This window comes from Manis pentadactyla, chromosome 4 (assembly GCF_030020395.1).
Source record: "Manis pentadactyla isolate mManPen7 chromosome 4, mManPen7.hap1, whole genome shotgun sequence".
NCBI lineage: Eukaryota > Metazoa > Chordata > Mammalia > Pholidota > Manidae > Manis > Manis pentadactyla.
The window spans coordinates 96,637,122-96,656,760 of record NC_080022.1 but is presented as its reverse complement, the minus strand read 5'-3'; the positions used below and the strand labels follow the sequence as shown (position 1 = coordinate 96,656,760).

General features: G+C 35.5%; 1 protein-coding gene across 5 annotated transcripts in view; it reads left to right on the top strand.

Moving 5' to 3' along the window:
- Positions 1-19,639, top strand: part of MAGI3 (membrane associated guanylate kinase, WW and PDZ domain containing 3) — a 298,231-nt gene that overhangs the window by 171,982 nt on the left and 106,610 nt on the right. For all 5 annotated transcript variants that reach the window (XM_036923409.2, XM_036923408.2, XM_036923411.2 and 2 more), the window contains exon 3: positions 16,177-16,296. In XM_036923409.2, coding sequence (XP_036779304.2) covers positions 16,177-16,296 — 120 coding nt within the window. The remainder of the gene's footprint in view (positions 1-16,176; positions 16,297-19,639) is intronic.

The following is a 19,639-nucleotide window of genomic DNA, read 5'->3' as shown; positions in this document are numbered from 1 at the left end:
TTGAACAAGAAGATATAAACATTATAAATATGTGCCCAACAGAGGAGCACTGACATATATGAAACAATACTAACAGAATTAAAAGGGAAAATAGAATGATACTTCAACACTCCACTTACTCCAAAGGACCAATCAACCAGACAGAAAATATGTCAGGAGACAGAGGCACTGAGCAACACATTAGAACAGATGGACCTAACAGACATCTACAGAACTCTCCACCCAAAAGCAGCAGAATACACACTCTTCTCAAGTGCACATGCAACATTTCCAAGAATAGATCATATACTAGGCCACAAAAAGAGCCTCAGTAAATTCAAAAAGAATTGAAATTGTACCAACCAGTTTCTCAGACCACAAAGGTATGAAACTAGAAATAAGTTATACAAAGAAATAGAAAAATCGCACAGACACGTGGAGGCTTCACAACATGCTCCTAAATAATCAGTGGATCAATGATCAAATAAAAACAGAGATCAGGCAATATATGGAGACAAATGACAATAATTCAACACTGCAAAATCTGTGGGACGCAGTGAAGGTTGTGCTAAGAGGAAAATATATTGCAATACAGGTCTACCTCGGGAAAGAAGAACAATCCCAAATGAACAGTCTAAACTCACAATTAATGAAACTAGAAAATGAAGGAAAAATGAGGCCCAAAGTTAGTAGAAGGAGGGACATAATAAAGATTAAAGCAGAAATAAATGAAATCATGAAGAATAAAACTATCAATGAAAGAATAGAAAGAATCAATAAAAGCAAGAGCTCGTTCTTTGAGAAAATAAAGAAAATAGATAAACCCCTAGTTAGACTTATCCAGAAAAAAAGAGAGTCTACATACGTAAACAGAATCAGAAATGAGAGGAAAAATCACCACAGACACCACAGAAATACAAAGAATTATTAGAGAATACTATGAAAAATTATATGCCAACAAAGTAGATAACGTAGAAGAAAAGGACAACTTCCTAGAAAAATTCAACCTTCCAAGTCTGAGAAAGAAACAGAAAATCTAAACAGACCAATTACCAGCAACGAATTTGAATTGGTAATCAAAAACTATCTAAGAGCAAAACTCCTGTACCAGATGGCTTCACCTCTGAATTTTATCGAACATTTAGTGAAGACCTTATACCTACGCTCCTTAAAATTTTCCAAAGAGTGGAAGCAAAGGGAATACTTTCTAACTCATTCTATGAGGCCAGCATCACTCTAATACCAAAACCAGGCAAAGACACCACAAAGAAAGAAAATTATACACCAATATCCCTGATGAACAAAGATGCAAAAATATTCAACAAAATATTAGCAAACCAAATTCAATAATACTCAAAAAGATCATCCATCATGATCAAGTAAGATTTATTCCAGGGATGCAAGAATGGTACAACATTTGAAAATCCATCAGAATCATCTACCTCATCAATGAAAAGAAGGACAAAACCCCAATGATCATCTCCATAGATTTTGAAAAAGCATTTGACAAAATTCAGCATCCATTCATGATAAAAACTCTCAACAAAATGGGTATAGAGGGCAAATACCTCAACATAATAAAGGCCATATATGACAAACCCACAGCCAACATTATACTTAACAGCAAGAAGCTAAAAGCTTTTCCTCTAAGATCAGGAAGAAGACAAGGATACCCACTCTCCCCACTTCTGTTCAACATAGTCCTGGAGGTCCTAGCCATGGCAATCAGACTAAACAAAGAAATACAAGGAATCCAGATTGGTAAAGAAGAAGTTAAACTGTTGCTATTTGCAGATGACATGATATTGTACATAAAAAACCCTGAAGACTATACTCCAAAACTACTAGAACTGATACGGAATTCAGCAAAGTTGCAGGATACAAAATTAACACACAGAAATCTGTTGCTTTCCTATATCCTAACAATGAACTAGCAGAAAGAGAAATCAGGAAAACAGTTCCATTCACAGCGGCATCAAAAAGAATAAAATAACTAGGAATAAACCTAACCAAGGAAGTGAAAGACCAAATGCTGAGAAGTACAAGACACTCTTAAGAGAAATTAAAGAGGACACCAACAAATGGAAACTCATCCCATGCTCTTGGCTAGGAAGAATTAATATTGTCAAAATGGCCACCCTGCCTAAAGCAATCTACAGATTCAGTGCAATCCCTATCAAAATATCAACAGCGTTGTTCAATGAACTGGAACAAGTAGTTCTGAAATTCATATGGAACCACCAAAGACCCCAAATGTCCAAAGCAATCCTGAGAGATTAAGAATAAAGCAGGGGGTGCATATCACTTCCCAACTTCAAAGCCTTAGTGATTTGTTACTGGCACAAGAACAGAGCCACAGACCAGTGGAACAGAATAGAGACCCCAGACATTAACCCAAACATATATGATCAATTAATATATGATAAAGGAGCTATGGAATACAATGGGGAAATGACAGCATCTTCAACAGCTGTTGTTGGCAAAACTGGACAGCTACATGTAAGAGAATGAAACTGGATCATTGTCTAACCCCATAAACAAAAGTAAATTTGAAATGGATCAAAGACCTGAATGTAAGTCATGAAAGCATAAAACATTTAGAAAAAAACAGGCAAAAATCTCAATGACATAAACATGAGTGACTTCTTCATGAACGTATCTCCCCGGGCAAGGGAAACAAAAGCAAAAGTGAACAAGTGGGACTATATCAAGCTAAAAAGCTTCTGTACAGCAAAGGACACCATCAATAGAACAAAAAGGCATCCTACAGTATGGGAGAATATATTCATAAATGACAGACCCGATAAAGGGTTGACATCCAAAATATATAAAGAGCTCACACACCTCAACAAACAAAAAGCAAATAATCCAATTAAAAAATGGGCAGAGGGGCTGAATTGTAGATTAATGATACTAAAAAAAAAAAAAAAAAGACCGTGCAGTAAACTCACAGCTTCCTTCCATCCCTCCCCACTGCTTCCCTATTGTTTTAACCAAAATTGGCCATTGTTACCAGTTTCTAGTTTATCTTTCCACAAATGTACTTTGAGTAAATGAGCACCTATGTATGTCTCTTTTTAAATAAGGGCACGGGGCAGACACCCTGTGTTGTACCTTAGTTTTTCCTTCAGCCCATATACCACAGCCTTGCTCTGCCCAGTGGCTGCAGGTAGTTCCACTGTATGGATGTACAATGATTTACTCATCCAGTGCTTTTTGATAGACGTTCTTGATGTTTCCAATCTTTTGCTACTGCAGGGTTGCTAGGTGTAACAGACAGAATGGTGACCACCCAAAAATATCAGGTCCTAATTTCTGGAACCTGGGAATGTTACTGTATATGGGAAACAGGTTTTTCCAGTTGCAATTAGACGAAGACTCTTGAGATAGGGAGATGATCTTAGATATCTAGGTGTAACCACAAATTTCCATAGAGAGATAGAGGAAGATACAGATGAAGAAAAGAAACAGAGAAGGTGATGTGGAGAGTAGAATGCTGGCAACCACCAGAGGCTGGAAGAGGCAGATCCCCCCCTTGAGCCTTCAGAGCAAATGTGGACCTGTTGTCACCTTGGTTTTGGCCCAGTGATTCTAATGTTGGATCTCTGCCTCCAGAAGAAATGAGACCATAAATTTCTTTGAAGCTGCTACATTTGTGGCAATTTGATACAGCAGTCACAGGAAACTAAGACACTGGATGTGTCCTTAAAATGTAAATCTACACACATTGGTGAATACATCTGTAGGAAGAATTGCCAGAGGTGGAATTATGAGGTCAAAGGATAAGCGTATTTAAAATCTGATAGATCTTTACCAAGATGTCCTCCATCCTGGGGTCCTAATTTTGACTTCTGCCAACTACAAACAAGAATGACTCATCCCTCCTGGGGCTGCTCCCATCCCCCTCATAGTCTCATTCACACACATGTCACAGATGAAGTCCTAAGCCCAGCTCTGGCCACTGGGATGTGAGCAGAATTGATATGTGACATGGCCAGGGAACTGAGAAGTGGGGGTGCACTTTCCATCCTCTCTTTTCCTCTCCACCAGCTGCAGGCTGATTCCAAGGTCCCAGGGAATGGTGGATCCATATGCTGGAAGGTGCCTGAGTCCCTGAATCACCACATGGAGAAATGCTGTCCACTACCCATAAACTTCCATGTTGGACTCTTACATGAGGGAGAAATAAATTTCTATTGTATGAAGCCCCTGAAATGCTGGTGTTTGTTATGTTACCCTAACACACCATGATAACATTTGATATATAAAACTCCAGGTCCATTTTCCTGAGGACACCCTTTGGAAGTGTTGCTCACATATGTCAATGTTAAGCGTGACTTTAGCTGTTTTGAGTTTTTTATCGTGTTGAGAAAGTATCCTCCATTGGAGGGATTACTAAGAGCTATTTTTATTTCTTTTATCGAGGATGGGTGTTGATTTATCAAACATGTTTGTAGTGTTTCCAGAAATAAATACAATTTTTCTCCTTTAAAAAAAAATGGGCAGGGAATATGAGGAGACAGTTCTCCAAAGAAGAAATTCAGATGGCCAACAGACACATGAAAAGATGCTCCACATCACTAATCATCAGGGAAATGCAAATTAAAACCACAATGAGATATCACCTTACACCGGTAAGGATGGCCTGCATCGAAAACACTCAGAACAACAAATGCTGGCGAGGATGCTGGTGGGAATGTAAGCTAGTTCAACCATTGTGGAAAGCCATATGGAGGTTCCTCAAAAAACTAAAAACAGAAATACCATTTGACCCGGGAATCCCACTTCTTGGAATTTACCCAAAGAATACAGCTTCTCAGACTCAAAAAGATATATGCATACCTATGTTTATTGCAGCACTATTTACAATAGCCAAGATATGGAAGCAACCTAAGTGTCCATCAGTAGATGAATGGATGAAGAAGATGTGGTACATATACACAATGGAATACTATTCAGCCATAAGAAAGAAACAAATCCTACCATTTGCAACAGCATGGATGTAGCTAGAGGGTATTATGCTCAGTAAAATAAGCCAGGTGGAGAAAGACAAGTGCCAAATGATTTCCCTCATTTGTGGAGTATAACAACAAAGCAAAACTGAAGGAACAAAATAGCAGCAGCAGACTCACAGACTCCAAGAAGGGACTAGTGATTTCCAAAGGGGAGGGGAGTAGGGGGGGGTTTCGAGGGAGGGAGGGAGATGGGGATTGAGGGGGATTATGTTTAGTATACATCATGTGGGGGGTCACGGGGGAAACAGTGTAGCACAGAGAAGACAAGCAGTGAATCTGCGGCATCTTACTACACTGATGGACAGTGACTGCATTGGGGTATGGGTGGGGACTGATAAGATGGGTAAATGTAGTAACCACATTGTTTTTTCATGTGAAACCTTCATAAGAGTGTATGTCAATAATACCTTAAGAAAAATTGTTTTAAAAATTTTTGACATGAAAGGGCCCTTGGCCAATAATGTAGGAAAAACTTTCAGTGTATTACAACTGTAAATTGCACATATTGCCCATTGTAATTCCAGTATTGATGCTGAAAAAGCTTTTGATTACCTAATGGATTATTATTAGAAAATATTAGAGTAAAGAATGCAGAAAATTTCCTAATGAAAGTGAAAGAAAAGAACGTTTAGGGAAACCTAAGTTTCATATAAAAGAAATAATTTGCAATAAACAGAAGAACACATCCTCAAAAGATTTAAAAAAAATTTAAAAAACAGAAATAACATGGATGATGGTATGACCATACCAACAATTTTAGAGTTATAAATAAAATCTCAAGAACTTAAAGGATGATCTGAATAGAAGGAAGAGAAAATGGTATGTATTTTTTTAAAAGAATTCAATGGATCTTTCAAAATTTAATGGATCCAATTGACAGCAGATTAGAAACTGCAGAAGAAAAGGTCAGTGAACTTGAGGATATCACCATATAAAGTAATCAAACTGAAACATGGAGAGAGGTAAAAGACTGAAAAAGTGAACTTTTTTTTTTGTCACCAATGGGTGAGAGAGAGAGAGAAACACTTTAATTCTTGTCCTGAAAGACTAAATGATACAGGATTTACCTTCTTGTTGTAAAAAACTAGAAATTGGGTAAGATATATGAAATAGCTGTTTTCAGACATTGGATTGCAAGCAGAACGTGATTGTGATTTGTTCCTGTTGATTTATGGCATAGTATCCAGCCAAAGTGGGGAAAGCAGAAAAAAATATTTGAAGAAATAGGCTGAATATTTTCCAAATAGATGAAAATGATAAATCCATAAATCTTAAGAAGCTCAAAAACCCAAGCAGAAGAAACATTTAAAAAAGAAAAAAATTAAGGTACATCACAATCTAATTGCTGGAAATGAGTAATAAGGAGAAAATGTAAAAGAAAAAAGGAACATTACACAGAAGAGAACAGAAAATGACTGTAGACTTAACAAACACTACAAGCTAGAAGTCAATGAAATGTCCTATTTAATATACTGTCAGGAGAAAAAATGCCAACCTTGATGTCTGTATACAATAAAAATATCCTTAAAAATAAGGAGTAAAGAATTTTTCAGACAAAAAGATGTGAGGGACTTTCTCACCAAGTGACCTGCATTATAAGAAATATTGAAAGAAATTCTTCAGGTGGAATGGAAATGATACAAGAGTAATAGAACTGAAAGGAAAATAGACTTCATAATTATAGTTCAGGATTTCAACATTCCCTTTAGAAAAAGTAAGTAAAATCAATAACATTATAACATGAATAACACTTTCAACTAATTTGACCTAATTGCTATTTATTAGAACATACTACCCAACAACAAAAGAATGTACATTATTTTCTAGTACACATGGGACATTTACAGATATAGACTTTATTCTGGACCATAAAACAAGACTCAATAAGTTTTAGAGAATATAAATCATACAAAATTTTTTTCTGTCAACATAACAGAATTAAATTAGAAATCATTAACAGATATCTAGAAAAGTTCCAGATATTTGGAAATTAAATAGTACATGTCTAATTAACCTGTAAGCTAAAGAATAAGCCGCAAGGAAAATTACAAAGTTTCACACGTATCAATATATCAAACACTGCATATCAATTTGTGGGATGTTGCCACAGCAGTGTTTAGAAGGAAATTTATAGTATTAAATAGTTCTGTTAGAAAATAATAAAGATCTCAATCAGTTATCTAAACTTCTACCTTAAGAATCTAGAAAAAAAACAAGGAAGCCCAAATTAAGTACGAGGAAGGAAAAATAAAGATATGAGCAACAATCAATAAACTAGAAAACAAAAACTAAAAGAAAAATCAATGAAACACAAAATTTGTTCTTTCTGAACAATAAAACTGATGAACTTCTAGACATACTGTTTGGGAAAAAATAGAGGACACTAACAGTATCAGGAATGAGAGAGATGGTATCACTAAAAATCCTGCAGAAGTGGATAATAAGGAATATTCTAAACAACGTTATGCCAATAAATTGAACAACTCAAGTGAAATGGAAAAATTCCTTAGAAGACAAAAACTACCAATGTTCATCACTTAAGAAAGAATATAGGAACCAAGCATCCCCAAGGAAGCTGAATTTGAAGTTTGTAACTTTCCTGTAAGGAAAACTTGAGGCCCAGATGGCATTGTGAATTGTTCCAAACATTTAAAGAAGAAATAATATCAGTTCTACACAAACTCTTATAGAAAATAGAGGAGAGAGGACTTCCCATCTCATTCTGTGATCTGATCATTATCCTGATTCTAAAACCAGACAAAAACATTGTAAGAAAAGAATATTAGATCAAACTTTCTATGAACAGACTCAAAAATCCTTAAAATATTTTAGCAATTCAATATATAGCTATAAAGAAAAAAGGATAATGCACTATGACCAAGTGGGATTTGTCCCACTAATGCGAGATTAGTATAACATTTGAAAATTAATATAGTAACAGAAAAGAAAAGTGGTATGATCTTCTCAAAACATGCAGAAAAAGCATTTGACAAAATTCAGCTCCCAATCGTGATAGAATCAGAAAACTAGTCTGGAGTTCTTACTTAACTGTCTCTTGGCTTCCAGTTTATTCTTACGATCCTGTGACATTTCTCCCTTGCCACCTGGCACAATGCTAAACTTCGTCAGTAGAGGGCGCAAGAAGGATACTGGAGAAAGAAAAGGCTTCTTTCCTGGTTCCTGTGCATCTGTTTTTTGCTCCTGCCTGCAAAAAAGCACTCAGTATGTCTCAGCAGTATTCTGGCAGTCGATTACCAGTGGCAGGTTTGGTGGCACCCCTTCAGGGGGCTTCCCAGCAACGAATTCAGCAACATGCTCATAGATGGCTTCATAAATTCCACCAATGCACCAGCTGACTAACTTGCAGTTTCCTGATGAGTTTTATAGGTACCCCAGCTGGCTCCCTAGGTGTCAGCAATATCCCCTGCAAGCGGTTTTCCAGTGAGTTTATGGGAAGCCCTGCCGGTATACCAGCTGGTTTTCTAGTAAGTTCAAAACACACCCAACACATACCACCACTACAGGCAGCTTGCTGGTACTCCAGGAGAGTATTTCCCTGGCTGGCAGCCTTGACGCACTACTGTGAACCAGTTCTGTCCCCAGGCTACTATCACACCTTCACCAACAAGGTCTGAATCCCATTCTTTGGGAGCATCCCTCCCTTCCCAGTTTGTTCCTTACTTGAGTATTCTCCCTCAGCTCTAGGGTGGGATTCTTTAGAGTTCCCTTTTATTTTTCTTAGTTAATTCTGTGTAAATAGTTAATGGTTCCTTATATTAAGCTGTCTTTGTTCAAGTTACCATGTAGTTTCTATCTCCTGGCTGGTTGTGCTGGTTGTGGTCCCAGGAGACAGACCCTCCAAGAAGGAATTTTACTGTTGGTTTGGGTTGTGTTCTTGGGCTTGAGCACAGTGCCAGGTTGCTTCCATTGGGAAGCAGGATGCATGACAAGAAGTGACATCATAATCTGGTCACAGTATACCCTTTGGTGGATTCTGGTAAAGTGCCAGCTGAACCCAGTACCTTGGGAACATAAATGACTGTTGCACTTGACCATTATGGCAGTAATGATGACTACAAATGCCATGGAATGGGATGGATTCTGAATGTTTCAAGTGCTTTAAGAGAGAAAAATGACAATATAAAACCAACTGGTTTATTATTATTAACCAGTATAATGATCTCTACTTGATACAGACATTTGCTAACAGAAAACCTTAAAAGAAGGAAACAGTAACATAAAATAAATGCCAAATAAAAATCACTTAAAAATTTGAAAGATGATACCACATATTCTTAATATATGAATTTTTCTCTCCTAAAATGAAATTTTAAAGCAAAGTATCAATTACATTATCTGATGATCTTGGTCTCTGGTAATAAATATTCTAGACATAGAAAAAAAATTCATTTTGCTTTAATATTCATCAAATTGTTAAGTGAATGTGTAAAGTATCTTTGAATTGACCATTAGGCAGTGGTTGTTCACATAAGCTTGTTTTCTTTTTTAATGATGAAAATATTGTCTCCTTGCCCGGATTATGGTTTTGGCATTGAAGTCTATATTGCTTTTACTTCATATTTTAGGCCAGTTTCTGATCTCAAGTTGCAGTGTTCCACAATAACATTCACTTCTCTGTGTGTTTCGTATACTGAAACTCATAGCGAGTACTCAAGCAGTGGAAGATGGCCAAGGACATTCTTGGAGAATATTCAAATACTATTCAGATCTCTCAACAAGGTTAACATCATCACACAGAATCACATGTCAAGACTGCCAATTTAAGGACTTATTTGGCTTCCAAAACTTGTAGTAATTATTCTGGAATAGCACTCATAGGATTTATATAATATAAATATATAGTATAAACGCATACTCTTATTAATATTGTATTCACAAGAAAGGCCCACTGTTTGCAGGCAGAGCCTAGATCACACAGTTACTGTCTGGTAACAGTACAAGTAAGACTGAGCAGATTGTGGCTACTGCTCTCCCAAATGCTTCTGTTCTGGTCCCCAGAGATGTCATCTGTGATGTTCAAATCTACTTCTCAGTGTTTCCTGCTCTTGTTTTCAGCTGGTATCATTCAATTCCTTCAAATCAGTACCAACTCTGTGTCAAATTATTAAACTTCAATTCTCACAGGAGAATTATAACATTTTTTTCTCATTCTCCCTATCACTTGATTTTTCTTGGGATTTAAAAAAAGTAAATTTGCTGAGAAACTCCAAGAAGGAATTACTGCATATAAACACTAATGTCAATAACTGCAGCTTTTGTATAGTGCTGGTGAGAATGTGCAGAAGTACATTTACTTTCAGGCATTTTTGTATAAATATACACTTACTATATGACCCAGCAATTCCACTCCTAGTTGTTAACTCAACATTAATTTAAGTATATAATAGCTACCCAAAGACCTGTAAATTTATAGCAGCTTTATTTATAATATCTAAAATCTGGAAACAACCCAACTGCCCATCAATAGTGAGAACATAATCAAATTTTGGTAGCTCTATGCAATGGAATACAACTCAGCAATAAAAGGATATTGAACCACATGGAGAAATCTCAGAAACATCATGCTATGTGAAAAAAGCCAGACACAAACTACTACTGGAACCAAATTAATGTATGACTACATTTATATGAGATCCTTTTAGTCAAAATTATAGTGACAACAGACCAGCAGCTCCACAGGGTGGGGGACTGCAAAGGGGTACATGGAAGCTTTTGATGGTTCTCAAAACTCATAGAATTACTGTTAGAATTAGTGAATTTTATTGTAGGTAAATTATACATTAATAAAGTGAACAAGTAAACTCATAATTGTATTTTCTTATACCATCAATAATTAGAAAGCTTACAAAAAGATATTTATGATAGTGTATTTGAAATACCTAGAAATTACTCTCTAAAGAAGTATAAAGACTTCTGTAAAGTAAAATTAAGGAACATTAAAGGAGATCTAAATATATTGGCAGAGATTTCTTGTTCTCAGATTACAAACTCAATGTTATGAAGATACCATTCTCCTCAAATTGATTAACAGATTGAATCTAATCCCATAAAAATTCCAACATTTTTTAGCCTGAGTCCAAAATTAATATGGAAAGGCTATGAACAGAAAAAACAAAATAGGTGGGCTTTCTCTACTACATCTCAAGATTTAGCGTGAAAATATAATTACAACACTGATATGGGTGCATGAATGGTCAGTGGGTGTAATAGAAAGCCAGGTAGTAGGCACCCAGTCTTGAATAGATGTTTCTATGTCAGATTTCTATGAAGAAGTGCCATGGCTGATTAGAGGGGGAAATTATAATTAACTTCTCAATAAATTGTGTTGAGTAGCCATTTGGAAAAAAAGGAAATTGGATTACTACCTCCCATCAGGTCCCCCCAAAATCTGTTTTAGTGCATTAAAGTACTAGATGTGAAAGACAAAGCCATATGCTTTTTAAAAAAGAATATAGGCTATCTCCAGGGCCTTGGGAAGGAATTTCTTCAACACAGCATGAAAAGCATTATCATAAAGAAAAGGATTGATAAACTGATTACATTAAAATGAAAAACTTGTCATCATACTTTTTAAAAAGATGAAAAGAAAATCACAGAGTGGGTGAAGATACTATTCTGTTCCATTTGTTTCTATAATGCAAGTTCATGTATGATTGATAAATGGGGAGAATGATGTCATTTTAACTGAGGTAATACTGATTCTTATTCCATTTTCCCAGCAAGCTCGTGTCTTTTATCATCAAGCGGCAGCAAGTAAACAGGATATACAGACATAGATAAATGTTGCATGTGCTATACATGATGCCCATCCATCTCAGTTTGGCCCCTTTTCTCAATTTAAACGTGTGCTTTATCTTAAAATTGCTTATTGCACATTTTGCCTGATCGTCATTAGTCAGTAGCCTTTACCCTCTTTGTACCCCTTTCTTTCAAGTACCTTTTCATTTCACTTTTTCTTAGTAGTTTTTTAAAGATAAAGTATTTTATTTACTCTAGTATTTTTTTCTTGGACTTTAACATGTCTTAAACTGTATAAATTTTTTTAGTTATGGTTGTTATTGATTAATGCTGTCGTTGCAAATTTATAATATGTTTTGAAAGATGAACCTTGACCCTATTTTCTCCACATTTTTTTCTTTTGGAGCATAATTTTGCAGAAGGCATATTTCATATCTTAGCAGAAACACCCTATATTTGCAACATATATTTGACAAAGGACTGTATTGTTTCTTTAATACTAAGGCTCAACTATTTCACATATTAGCTTCTCTACAGTTGGAATGTATCTTACATTCCAAAAGATGGAATCTTTCAACTATAACTATAACTGTTTTTTGGGGTTTTTTTCCTAAGGAAAAAATAATGGTGCATTTTAGGAGCTGTTGATTACTTAGACTTGATCAAGTACTGTAGTATCCAGAATGTAAAGAACTACAAATCAGTTTTAAAGAGTCAGGCAACACAGTAGGGAAGTATCAAAAGACTTGAACAGCCACTTTACAACAGAAGAAATCTCTGTGGCTAGTAAATATATGAAAAAGAACGTTTAATCTCATAAGGCAGTCACACATTAAATACACAGTAAGATGCTTTTATGTACTTAGCACACTGGCAGAAGTGTTAAAACCCCATAACAAGTATTTATGTGGACACAAAAAGATGTATAAGGTATGATTTTATTCATATGAATCTAAGCTATGCTGCTTAGAAATGCATTATTTATTTGGGAAAAACATTTTTAAAAAGAAAGGAAGTCACCATCACAAATGTCAATATGGTAGTTACATTTTGGGGGTGATTTATGATTGAGATGTTCAAGGGGGCTTTTGGTGTTCAGGTAATGTTCTGTTTCTTCACCTGGATGGGCTTGTTTTGTAATTGTTAATGTTATTTTCAGTACTTTTCTGTATGTTTCAGAATAAAATAAAAAGGGGGGAATGGTCATTTATGCCAAATGTTGATATGTCAGGTAATATGAAGACTGAGACTTGACTGTTGGATTAAGCAGAGTGGAGACCAGTGAACACAGCGCATCATCCCAGTGGCGTGCTTGGGGCAGTGACCCGATTAGAATGGGCACAGGATAGAGTGAGAGGAGAGGAACTGGGGACTGAGTAAACAGCACTCATTGGAGGAGTTTTATGTAAAATGGAGAAATACATTGTTGACAGGAGAGGCTGTAGGAAGCTTTACATAAAATATAGAGCATCAGGAGAATATGAGGATAAATTTTCTGGAATACTGAAGGCAATGGAGCAGGGTATGGGAAGGGAGAGAATTTGCTATGTGTAATAATTACATGTTTTTGGGGGAGAAGAAATAAAAAGTTTTAATGCTTATATTTGTACAGAAAACTAGCATTAAAGCTACTTGGTAAGTCTTGGGAATATGTATGTTGGAATCACACATAACATTTCATATCTATTAATGGAAAGGATCATGAACACTATCTTGCTCAACACTGCTTTGCAGTAAGAGAATGAATCCCAGAGGGATTAATACTTGCTTAAAATTGTACCATTAGTAATCATCCCAGCCTAAAAACACAGAGTTGCTCTTGCCCCTTGGGTTAGTGTTCTTTTTATAGTATTAGCTATAATATGGTTTGTTCTTAAATCAGGTTTTCTATATATAGTCATTATATTTTATAGTAAAGTTTATTTGAATAATATTTCAGGTACCTTTGCTGCACAACAGACCACGCCAGAACATAATCGTCATGTGTTATTTCTCATGATTTCAAGAGTTTGCTGAGCTCAACTAGGACTATTCATGTGGCTTGTCATTGGCAGTTCAGCTGAGGTTAGAGGGCCTTACTCACATATCTCAGGCCTTGGTACTGTTTGCTGGCTGGGAAACATCATACATCTCTCGTCATATGATAGTCTAGACTAGACTTCCATACACTGTAGTGGGAGTATTCCAAGGAGTAAAAATGGAAGTCTAAACCCCTGAACTAGCACACTACCACATCTGCCACATTAAATTACTCAAAGCAACTCATAAATCCAATCCAGATTGAAGAGTTAAGGAAACAGGCCCCATCACTTGATGGGACGAAGTGCAAAATACTGTGGTCATGTTTAATTATAAATTATCAAACAGATTAATTATAAATTTTATATTTAAATAAATAAATGTCCTTTCTAATGATAATTTTCAGTTGATATGTAGTGAAGAGCTGTTGATTTAGAGAATCTAACAATGTAGGATTAGTCAATATGAGAAACAAAATTTGACAATGAAAAAATGTGTTATGGGAAAAACGGGAAGTTATGTTTTCCAGATTTTGTATCTTCTGTGATGTAAAACAAAGAAATACTTGTTTTATAAAAAGGTGGACAAAAATAAGGGGAAGAATTCATTGAATACAATCTTTGTTGTTGAGAATGTTGGCTTAATCATTATTTTCTGAAATCATTACCATTAATGTTTTATCATCATATTTGTAGATTTTTTTTGCATTATAGAATACAATAGAATATAATGCAATGGAAAAGTAAGAGCAACTAATAGTTTCCTATGAATTAATTTATAATAACAACATATTTCCAGGCACTGTGCTAATTATATTTGTATAAAATTTTACTTAACATTTATTTGAGAGCTATCTATATTGAATACCTACTCTGATTCTTTCACTGTGCTAAGACTCGGAGCTGTTACTCTGAACCAAGTAGACATGGTCCTTGCATATTGCACACCCTTAGTTGAAATTAGGGAAGGTTTTCTAAAGAAAATTTCTAAGTCAGGACCTGAAGGATGAGTAGGGGTTACTCAGGTAAGATTGAGAAAGGGAACAGGAAGTCTTCCAGGGAAAAGGATAATGGCTTGGACGAGGCCTTGGAGTTAAGCAAGTAAAAATCTATTTGTGGCTAAAGCCTAGAATGTGAAAAGGGTGGGACAAGAATGAAGCTGGAGAGGTAGAGTCTGGATTTTATGCCAAGGATCATGGGAAACCATTGATGAGTTTAGAGTTTCTTTTGCTCAGATTATTGTTTTAGAAAAGTCACTGGCTGCAGTTTGGGTAAGGGCTGTAGCCAGGGAGAAGAAAGGGTTGACCCCAGGAAACCAATAATACAAACCATAGGTAGTGATACCAATTAAGTGAGTGTGAGAGTAAAAGAGGTGTTTAGGAAATGGAATCAACCAGGTTTAGTGACTGGATGTGGAGGAACCCAAGATGACTGGCTCTCAGGTTTCTGGATTGGAGTGCCATTAATTAATAGGAAACATATGTGGGGAACAGGTGTGGGAAGGGGTCCTTGTGTGGGACTTGCTGCACTATCCCAACTCTATTTCTAGGCTAAATACATGGGTCTCTTTTTTACATTCTCTAGTACTTGAAATGACATTTCTAATATCAGTTCATAAAGGTTTTGATTCTTGTTCAGTAAGTCAGTCAAATGTAGCAATACTGCCATAACCTGAATTTATATCTTAGATCTGAAAGATTTTACTTTAGTGTGAATTCCTTAATAGGTAGAATTTAGTGCTCTGTTGTATACTGAATTGCATCAAACAATTTACATACTGCTTAAGAAGCAACATGTGATACCTGTCTTAAGCCTTGAGCCTTAAGTGATGAGGCCTGTTGCCTTAACTCTTAAGCCTTGAGCCTAAATTAAAACAATTTCATAATTAATATTTGTCCAAGTTTTAAAAATAGAGTTCATTAAAATAACTTCTAAAAATTGTTTCTCTCCTATTATTGTCCTTCATGACTCTAGTAAGTAAAATATTAGTTTACATTTATGCCTGGGAAGGAAAAACACATAAGATAGCTATGTAAAAATGAAGTATATCATTTGTGGATTTCTCTCTCCTTCAAATGTTAAGTAATGATAATTGAAGTTTAAAAGAAGAATTAACTGTTGTGCCTTGGCACGTTAAACTTCCTTTGATGCTAAAATTTTAATTTTGAATTTCATAGCTATCTGTAGATTTTATTAAGGTATATTTACTCATCCTACAGGATTTGTTGTTCTAGGAATGTTAACTTGCCCCAAATGTTCTGACCCTCATTATAGAAAGTACAACATGTTCAATAGTCTGTTTCTCCCATGTGTTCTCTATAGACTGGACTTTCTAATATTCTCAACATTTTGTAAGTTTAAAAGCACTTTACAACCTATTTTTTCTTCTTGTTTTTTTTCCTTAGGCACTACACGGGCCCCCAGGGATGGGGAAGTACCAGGGGTGGACTATAATTTCATTTCTGTTGAGCAATTCAAAGCACTGGAAGAGAGTGGAGCATTATTAGAAAGTGGAACCTATGATGGTATGTCTGCAAATGTTGACAACAACAGCAGCCCAGAAAAATACCTGAATCACTGGAATTATTTCAGGGGAAATTTTATCAGTAAAATACCATTTTTAAAGTTTTTCCTGTTAGTCTTTGGGAAAATTTTCTTTTGATTAGGAGATTTTTAATTTACTAATTAAATGAAGCTAAACAATAAGCAAAAACGTTCCATCATATTATAAAGTTGATTGTGAGTGATATACTAAATCATTTAAATTGGCCAGTTTGCATATTTCATAGTAATTCACATTCACCATATAAACTCAGCAAGCATTTGTTGATAGCTTTCTGTTTGTGTTTGGGAATCCAAATACTTCACACTTTAAAAAATCTGTTTATACCTTGGTTATCTTGGAGAAAAGAGAATATTGATTGGGAGTGGGAGGCAACAAAAACAAAATAATTGGTTTCCTTTTCATATCTTTTTCCTCTACCCACCTGATTCTAGGAAGTATAGATTTAAGGTCAACTTCAATTTTTAAATGTTTCTATATTAGTCCTTTTTTCCCCTTCTCTAACACTCTTAACCAGCAAGCTTGTCCACTCCCATGCTTTTCTATCATTGCTTTTCATGCTGTTATAATTGCCTTTTTTGCAAACTCTAAAGGCAGCATCATGTCTTATTCAATAGTATCTTCAGTGCCTAGAGGTGGGGCTCAAAAAATTCTGACCTTGGATTCATCATAACCAAATATGCCTTTGCATTCTATCCAAAATAGTAATTTTTCATAATTTCTCTCTTTAACTGCAATGTGACCTCAAAAGAGTGGAGTCATCATGTACTTCTTCCTTTTTCTCACAGTTCCCACCCAGTCTGTTACCAAATCTTGTCATTTCCTCCTTTCTAGCAGATTTCACAATGCCTTTCTTCTCACTTTCATCACCGCATTGTAGGTCCATTGGACTAGGTAATGCCTGGACTGTTGCAGTGAATCTCATCTATTACAGTTGCTTCCCTCTGTCCATCCACCCTGCCTGCTGCTCCCGTGCTAGCCAAGCAGTACTCTGGTCGTCTCTCCTCTTTAGAATCTTCAGTGGTTTCCTTCTGCCTGCTCAGTTTGACCCAACTACCCTTTCTGGGCTTATCTCCCACAACTCACTCACTCACTCATTCATTTGATCCTCCTTTCATTCATTCAACAACCCATTTATTAAGTACCTACTATGTGCCAAGTACTATAAAGAGGCATTAGAGATACTGTGATGCACAATATTGAAATGATACTGCCTTAATAAATCCTGTCTTAGTGGGGAAGGCAGTCAAAAAAACCATCAGAATAACTATAAATTAAGATGTTATGAAGGAAACAAAAACAAGGGATTTAAAAAAGATAATAGGAACGTCTTATTTAAATAAGGTGGGCAGTGCAGCCTTCTCAGAGGAAATAATGGCTGCTAATATTTTATTTTTATACAAATAGCCTACTTATTCCCCCCCCTTATAGGCAATCTTTCTGGTGTGTTTAATATGTATGTTTATTCATTCATCCCCCCCTCTTATAGGCAACCTTTTTGGTGTATTTAATATGCATGTTTATGTTTGTATGTGTTCAAAATGTGTATTAGTCTTTGTGCATGTATTATTTACATTGGGACTATGTTTTGTATCTCATTCAGTTTCCATTTTCAGTAATGTTACTTTGTTTTTTAGATTTATCCATGTTCTTTCCTGTATTTACATGTAATTCATTGCTTTTTAACCACTGCATAGTAGTCTATGTTGTGACTCTACTGTGTTTTACTTAACCATTCTACTGGTGATTGAATTCAAATTTCCCTCCAGCTCCCCCTCACCACCACTAAAGCTGCAACAAGCATCCTTGGACTGCCTCTCATAGACCTGTGGGAGGCTGGCTGTGGAATGTATAGCCAAGTACAGAATTGAGAGGTTTTAAGATATGTATAGACTTAATCTGGTATAGTTTGGAATAGTTTTTCAGTCTGCATTCCCACCAGCAAAGCATGAGGCTTTGCTCCTGCAGCAGCTATAGTAATGACTCCTCATCCTCATTAAACACTTGGCATTGTTCAAATTTATAATTTTGCCAGTCTAATGGTTATATCTCATTTCAATTTTAGTTTCTCTGGTAGTCATAGAATTTGAGCATCTTTTCATATTCTTGTTAAATTTTTGGACTTCTGCAAGTTGCTCATTTGCTTTGTCAATTTTTAAAAGTAGAATCTCAATCACATTCAAGTTAGGTTAGCAGACATTCCTTAGATGTTTACATATTTATTTAGAGATTAATCCCTTTTATTGGGTATAGATATTGTCTTCCATTCTGAAGTCACCTAATAACCCTGTCCTGTGTTTCTTCACTAAACAGAAATCCTTAATTTTTGTCTGTCAGACTTATTACTGTTTTCCTTGTGATTTGTGCTTTTGAAGTTTTAAGTAGTTCTTCTCTGCCCTTAAATCACAAAGATATTCTCCTACATTTTCCTCTGTCAAGTATAAGAACATGGCATAGGACAAAATGGCATATAACATATTATTAATTAATTGTGTGCTCAATTTAAATGAAATGCAAATTGAAATAACAGTCATACACCATTTCACACCCATCAGATTGACAAAAATTTTAAAGTCTGATAATCGTGGGAAATGGAAATTCCCTTACACAGCTGGTGAGAGTATAAAGTGATATGATCCCTTTGGAGAACATCTTGTCAATAGCTAGTATATTGGAAGATGTACGTAACTCTGACCTAGCGGTTCCCTCTCTGGATGCCTACTCTAGAGAAATCCTCATCTGTGTGCATATGTAGTCATATACTGGAGTAGACATTATAGCACTATTTGAAACAGTGAGCAAATGGAAACAATTCTATTTTAGTAAGGAAGTGAATAAAATACATTTTATTAACTCATAAAAATGGACTACAATATAGCAGTTAGATGAACTAAAATCTACATATATCAACAGGAATAAGTTTTAGAAATGTAATTGTTTAAAAAAAGGTGAAAAAAGGATACATATAGTATATTGTTTAGAAAAAAGATATGTTATAAAAAACACTATGAAGTCATTATGTAAACAGTGGTATTTATATGTTATGTATGCATATATGTCCTAGAGGTACACAGTATACAGGGAAGTTTCACATAGCAACATTTAGAATAACTCGGCAAGAGTGTGGGAAGGACAGAGACACAAATTAGGGCTTTAACTGTATATATGATCATATATATATATATATATGTATGTCCTTAAAGAGGAAAACAAGTGAGACCTGAATCTGGCAAAAGTTAGTAACTGGAGGATATGAAAATAAAAAAATTAAAATGTTTCTCATATAATTATCTGTGATCTTATAT